Source organism: Crocuta crocuta, unplaced genomic scaffold (assembly GCF_008692635.1).
Source record: "Crocuta crocuta isolate KB4526 unplaced genomic scaffold, BGI_CrCroc_1.0 scaffold696, whole genome shotgun sequence".
Classification (NCBI taxonomy): Eukaryota; Metazoa; Chordata; class Mammalia; order Carnivora; family Hyaenidae; genus Crocuta; species Crocuta crocuta.
The window spans coordinates 615,931-622,368 of record NW_027529467.1 but is presented as its reverse complement, the minus strand read 5'-3'; the positions used below and the strand labels follow the sequence as shown (position 1 = coordinate 622,368).

Sequence of the window (6,438 nt, the reverse complement as noted above, 5' to 3'; positions counted from 1 at the left end):
CCCTACATAACTATAACAAGACCATATGTTATATACCAACATGAGAAATTAAGTATTTATCTTAAAACTTAGAAATAAGTGAAGAGAACTCTGGAATTATAGGTCTATTTTAGTCGCTTATGTTTTAATTGAAAGAACAATTTAAAACAATGTATCACAGAATTATGCTACTCATTTATACACAGATTTTACAGGAAAAATCTTTCTTTTTGGGAATTTAATTTTAACTTTATTCCGAAACACTTACATTTTTAAACTATACTTTTATTGCTGAGTATGAATAAGCTAAGGTAGAAGAAACAAAGAGTCAAATTCTTATAAACTTATTACAAGGAGTAACATTAGACTCAGTAACTATCAGCAAAGAGCCTTAAAACCAAATGCAGAAAATAATGATTATGAAAAAATGTGTTTCAAAAGATGATAATATATTTTTTCATACTAGGTACCTATGAAATATACGTAGGGAGCATTACATTGCTCCCTATATTCCTCCATTCTGGCGAAGGCCAGACAATCCAAATGGAACAAAAGTACGTAAAAGCATGATTGTTGGTGCTTCAGAATAAAAGAGTGATAGGAAAACTATAAGACTGCTTTGAAAACCTATAGGTATAACAGAAATAAGTGTACAGAACAACTCTCTTAAGATATAGCATCGTTGACCTAATGGAGGTCTTCAGTTAGTCTGAAATGAGTGTTACGAAAAAAAAATCTAATAGCAATCATAATTATGATAATTACATTTTGAATAGCTCCAGCTTTTATTTAGACAAATGGAGTATTTTTTCTCTGCTAAACATTCCATGGGATTGATTATCAGAATGTATTTTAAATAGTCAAACCAACATTTCGAAGTAAATAGTTTGGTTTTCATAGGAATTCTTCTTGCCTAATTTCATACTATCTTGTAAAATGTCAGTATCAGACTCAAGTTTAAAGCCTGAGCAATGCAATTTGGGATCAATGGTTAGTCCTTTGAAAAGAATGTAAAAACATTTACTGGATGCTTACTCTGTGTTAGGCATGTGCTAAATGCCTCCCACTCATTACCTATTGAACCCTTTAATGAATATATAAGTTGATTTGCTCATTAGATTCATCATCTATTTAAAAACAATTTTAATGTTTATTTATTTTGAGAAAGAGATAGAGAGACAGAATGTGAGTGGGAAAGGGACAGAGAGAGAAAGAGACAAAAAAGCAGGCTCTAGGCTCTGAGCTGTCAGCACAGAGCCAGACATGGGGCTCGAAATCACGATCTGTGCGATCATAACCTGAGTGAAGTCGGTTGCCCAACCCACTGAGCCACCCAGATGCCTCACATGAGACTCATTTTCAAGTTCAATAGTGGGGCTGTAGAGAAGGTTGGGTAACACGCTCCAGGTCACATAGGTAGTAAGTGACAACGGCATATGCGTTTACCAGACATGGCATATGGAAAATGGCATATTAAGTCATGCCTACATATCACCAAATGACCACACAATAAATGGGCTTTTGCGTGGGAAAATAGCAAAGTCAGTCACATACTTGCAAAACGTTTATTTTGACCTAAAGTAATAGGTTTCAGATCGTGCTCACTGCTTATCTCACCGATTTCACCCCTTAGAAAACATCCCAAAACAAGTTCCATGGCAACAGTTAAACCTTTGACCTCTTTGTACTTGGTTCCCCCACACCCACACTCTTCCTTCAATGGCTTCATGCTTCACCACTCCCCATGGCTAATGAGGAATACTGTGCTGAAGGAAACTTTCTGTACGGCTGGGCTTTCATCAACCTCTGAACTTCTTGGAGGCACATGGATTCTGTCGAGAAGTGTTTTCATACATATTTGGTCTATGCACATTACACCCCACATGACTGAATGAATTTTAATCGTTCTGTTTCTCTAACATATTACTCTATAAAGTCTGAGTGGCAAGACTAAGGATGAAAGCATGAGGAAATCTATGCTTTCCCTCTTCCTTCTCTCTCTTTTTTTCTTACTTCATTTTAACCACACTTCTAGCTCATTTTCTTTTGTTTTATTTTCTCTCTTGGGGGCCCAAAAGGCAAAGTGGAAAAGCAAAATTTGGTGGCTAATGAAGAACAGGGAGAAAGAAACCTAGTGCTGTGGCCATATCTGCTTTTATCCTATGTATAATACAGCTCTTGTCTTCTATTTCTTATAAGCTCTTTATTTTTATGATAAAATGCATAGTAGTCTAGTGCTCAAGGCTCCATCTTCTTTTTTGTGGTCTTATGCTCTTTGTTCTTTCTATAACACCTTTTTGAAATGTCTATAACTGAAGACACTACAGACAACACGAAGGATTAATAAAATCTACCGGGTTCAGATTTCTGTTGTAAAGGATGGCTGATTACGTTTTAGTTTTAGCAAGAACCTACGCTTTCATTACTGGGGCAAAATGTTGAAGCAGCAATAATCTAGACTGCCATTAAGGCCACATGTTTCTTCCTGATTCATATAAGAAAAACATGATAAACTGCATTTCATTATAACTGAAAACTTCTATAACCACTTCACAATGTACACATGTACCAAATCGTCACACTGTGCATCTTAAATGTGTATACTTTTTACTTGTCAATTATACCTCAATAAAGCCAGAAAAGAAATAAAAACTGCTCTTTTTCAATNATTTTTAAAGCACAATCAAAAAAAAAAAAAAAACCCATGTATCCAGAAGATAATTAAAAAGTGTAAATATTCAGCAATTAAAAAACGAAACAACCCAATGGAGGGGGAGGTTGGGCGAAAGGTTAGAAAAAGCATTTCAGAAGAAGACATAGAGATGACAAAGAAGCACAGGAAAAGATGTTCCACATTACTATTCTTTACAGAAATGTAGATTTAATCCACACTGTACCTGAGTAACACAAAGAGGGAAATGGATAGAATTGCAATGGCAAATCCTATAACGTGTGGTGAAGGATACAGAGAAACTGGAACTTTCAGGCAGTGCAAGTGGAATGAAAATAGACAATTTTGTTGAGATACTGTTGGCAGTTACTTCTTTAAATATTATAAATTCAACTACCATACTATCCAGGCATCCCGCATATAAGTGATTTACTCAAGATGAATGAAAGTGTATGCCCCCACACAGATTCATACATAAATGCTCATATCAGGTTTATTTATAACTACCAAAAAAGTGGAAAAACCCAAATGTCCATCAAAAGGGAAATAGATAAACTGTGGTTATCCATTCCTTGGACGACGATTCAGTAATAAAAGGAATCAACTATTGATACACACACTGTGTGAATGAACCTTACACTTATTATGTTGTGTAAAAAAGAAATTCCCAACGGGCTACACTGTAAGATTTCATTTACATACAATGCTACTGAATGCATATATAGTGACAGAGTACAGACAAATGATTGATGGCAACTTGTAGCAAGAGGGGAGGGGTGGGCCAAAGGATCACAACTGGACACAAGGAGACTTTTTGGTGTATATATTCACTATCTGATTTGTGACAATGGATTCATGGCTGCATGCATGTATTAAAACTCAAACTATGTACTTTAAAGATACATAGCTTATTGTATGTCAATTAAACCACAAAGAACTGTTTACAAAGCACACTTTGGGTGCCTGGGTCACTCATCTGGCTGAGCGTCTGACTCTATTTTGGTTCAGGTCATGATCCCAAGGTCAGGAAATTGAGTCCTATATCGGATTCTGTCAGAGCACAATGCCTGCTTAAGATTCTCTCCCTCTTGGTCTCTCTGTGACCCTCTCTCCTGCTCATACCCTCCTTCTTTCTCTTAAATAAATAAATAACACACTTTGTATTACATATATAACTCACCCCTGCTTAGCAGAATAACAATAGGATTTGAGAAGTGTCACCCCAAACAGAATGTACTGTATAAGCACTACGTGTAAGGGAAGTACACAGACAACTATGAGTATCTTTCCAGTGGCAGGCAATATCATGGATGAGAGCATTAATGCAGGATAATGAATGAAGCCATCATATTCAGGTATCCAGAATACTTTAACCTATCTATCTATCTATCTATCTATAACTATATAACTATATAACTATATCTAGTCTATCTACCTATCTTATCTATCACTTCCATCCATCTGCATTTTTCAGTTCCATAAATTCATGTCTATTTCACTGCTATCAAATGCAACTATTTGCTCAATTGTCTGGAATTCGCTGCCCTGGGAGGTGGCTTATTAAGCCCCATTTATTTTGTTAATTTTACATTAAACTTATTTCTAGAAGTGATTTCTCTATAAGATAGTGAATTTTCGTATTAAAACGTTTCCTCAGGCCTCATCCGAGCAATAAAATGATGAAGATTGCTTTTCACAAAATGCAGAGAGTAGGAGGCAAATATCCACAAGTATTTGTAAAATTTTGTGAAGTTCCAAGCTAAGAAAAAATATCTGAGGTTACCTGAAGAAGCAGCAATTCTTAGTCTAGCCTGAAACAGAAAACCTGCGTGACCTTGCAGCCTGCCTGGCGCACCTGGGGAATTTGGACCCAAGATTGCAGGAGCAACTCTTAACCTCCTTCTCTGCCCTGCTTGCTTGACCTACAGAGTTTCGGCTTGTCAATCCCCACAATCATGTCAGCCAATCCTTAAAATCTCCATCTCTCTCTGTCTCTGTGTCTCTCCACATGTACACATACATATATGTATGTGTGTATGTATGTGCCCATTTATACTACATTACATTACATGATATTATGGTGGGGTCTGTTTTACTGAAGAATCCGACTAAGCACAAAGCCATTCAATAAAGAGGGCTTCCTTGATGTACCTCATTGTCTCCCCAGCTCTGCTCTTGTTGACTCATTCTCTAACGCCCTCTTAAGTCCCTGCTACTCACCCTTAAGAGAATTCAGTCACCCATTCTCCAGGGAATCTGCCCTGTCCCTTTCCCACTATCTCAATTTCCTTTGAATTTCTACTAAAAAGAGAGGATGATAAACAACAGTCAAATAAAGCTTCAGAACACTGGAAGGAAAAGGAATGGCAGTGATTTTCTTCCACACATGAGGACGGTTGCTATCACCTGCTGGGTTGAAGAAAAGCATGCTACATTCTTAAAATAAAGTACTCATGAACATTTTGTCAGATATATACTGTAACTTTTTGGTTTAATAAGAAATACATATAAAGTGGTTCACTTAAGAAAGAGTAGGCAGCCTACAAGCGAAGCATTATAATCTTGTCAATGTTAACAGCTGTACAAATCTAGAAAGTAAATTATGTAAAGGTAATCCTGAACTAATACAACAAAATTCTTTCAGGTATACGCAACATACCTGTGTATAAAAATTTGGAAAGGAACGTATTTATTTATTTAAAAATGAATGATTGAAAAGTGATCATGAAAATCTCCTTAATCATAAGTTTACCTGAGTCTTTCTCATCAAGATGGGAGGAGACTTCTGATACCGATTTCTGAAAGGATACACAATCGTCTTCTTGATCTGAGTCTTCCTGAGACTCATTCACTTGTCTTCTTTTAACAGAAAATGAGATTACACCTACAATACATACGTAGAAGATCCAAATTAAAAAGGAAGTCTTTTCCTAAAATGACAGTCAATTGTAGGTATTAAAGATGCTTTAGCTTGAAACTAAAGAACATAAAGCCAAACACAAATTGTGGGTGTTACCATCTGATTCAAACCTGAGGTGGTACAGAACCTTAAACTAATTATGTTGTGTAAAAAAAAAATCCTCCAAAAGGGCTACACTGAAAGATTTCATTTATATACGATGGTATCGAACACATCTATAGTTACAGAAAACAGAGAAATGATCGCCTAGGACAAGGGTAACTTGGCAAATGTGGAGAAAAGGGCAAAAGGATTACAAGTGGACACAAGGAGACTTTTTGGGGTGTATATATTCACTATCTGATTCGTAACAATGGACTCATGTCTGTATGCATGTGTTAAAACTCAAACTATGTACTCTGAAGATTCAAAGATTATTGTATGTCAATTAAAGCACAATAAAACCGGGGTGCCTGGGTGGCTTAGTCAGTTAAGCGTCCGACTTTCGCTTAGGTCATGATCTCGCGGTTCTCGGGTTCGAGCCCCGCGTAGGGCTCTGTGCTGACTGCCAGCCCAGAGCCTGAAGCCTGTTTCAGAGTCTGTGACTCCCTCTCTCTCTCTGATCTTCCCCTGCTCACGCTGTCTCTCTCTCTCTCTCCTAGAAATAAAAATAAAAACATTAAAAAAAAAAAAAAACCAAAATAAAACTGTTTAGAAAGCACACTTTGCGTGCCTTGGTGGCTAGGTTGGCTGAGCTTCTGACTCTATTTTGGCTCAGTTCATGATCCCAGCGTCATGGAACTGAGTCGTGCACTGGGCTCTGTGCTGAGTATGAAGCCTGCGTACGATTCTCTCTCTCCCTGTCTCCCTTTAATACTCTCTGCTGCTT

At 37.0% G+C, this 6,438-nt stretch overlaps 1 protein-coding gene across 1 annotated transcript in view; it reads right to left on the bottom strand.

Annotated features, from left to right (window-relative positions):
* CFAP47 (cilia and flagella associated protein 47) overlaps window positions 1–6,438 on the bottom strand; it is a 492,482-nt gene that overhangs the window by 157,471 nt on the left and 328,573 nt on the right. Inside the window, 1 exon segment of the mRNA XM_077760783.1 lies at window positions 5,403–5,534. Within this exon segment, the coding sequence (XP_077616909.1) occupies window positions 5,403–5,534 (132 nt within the window).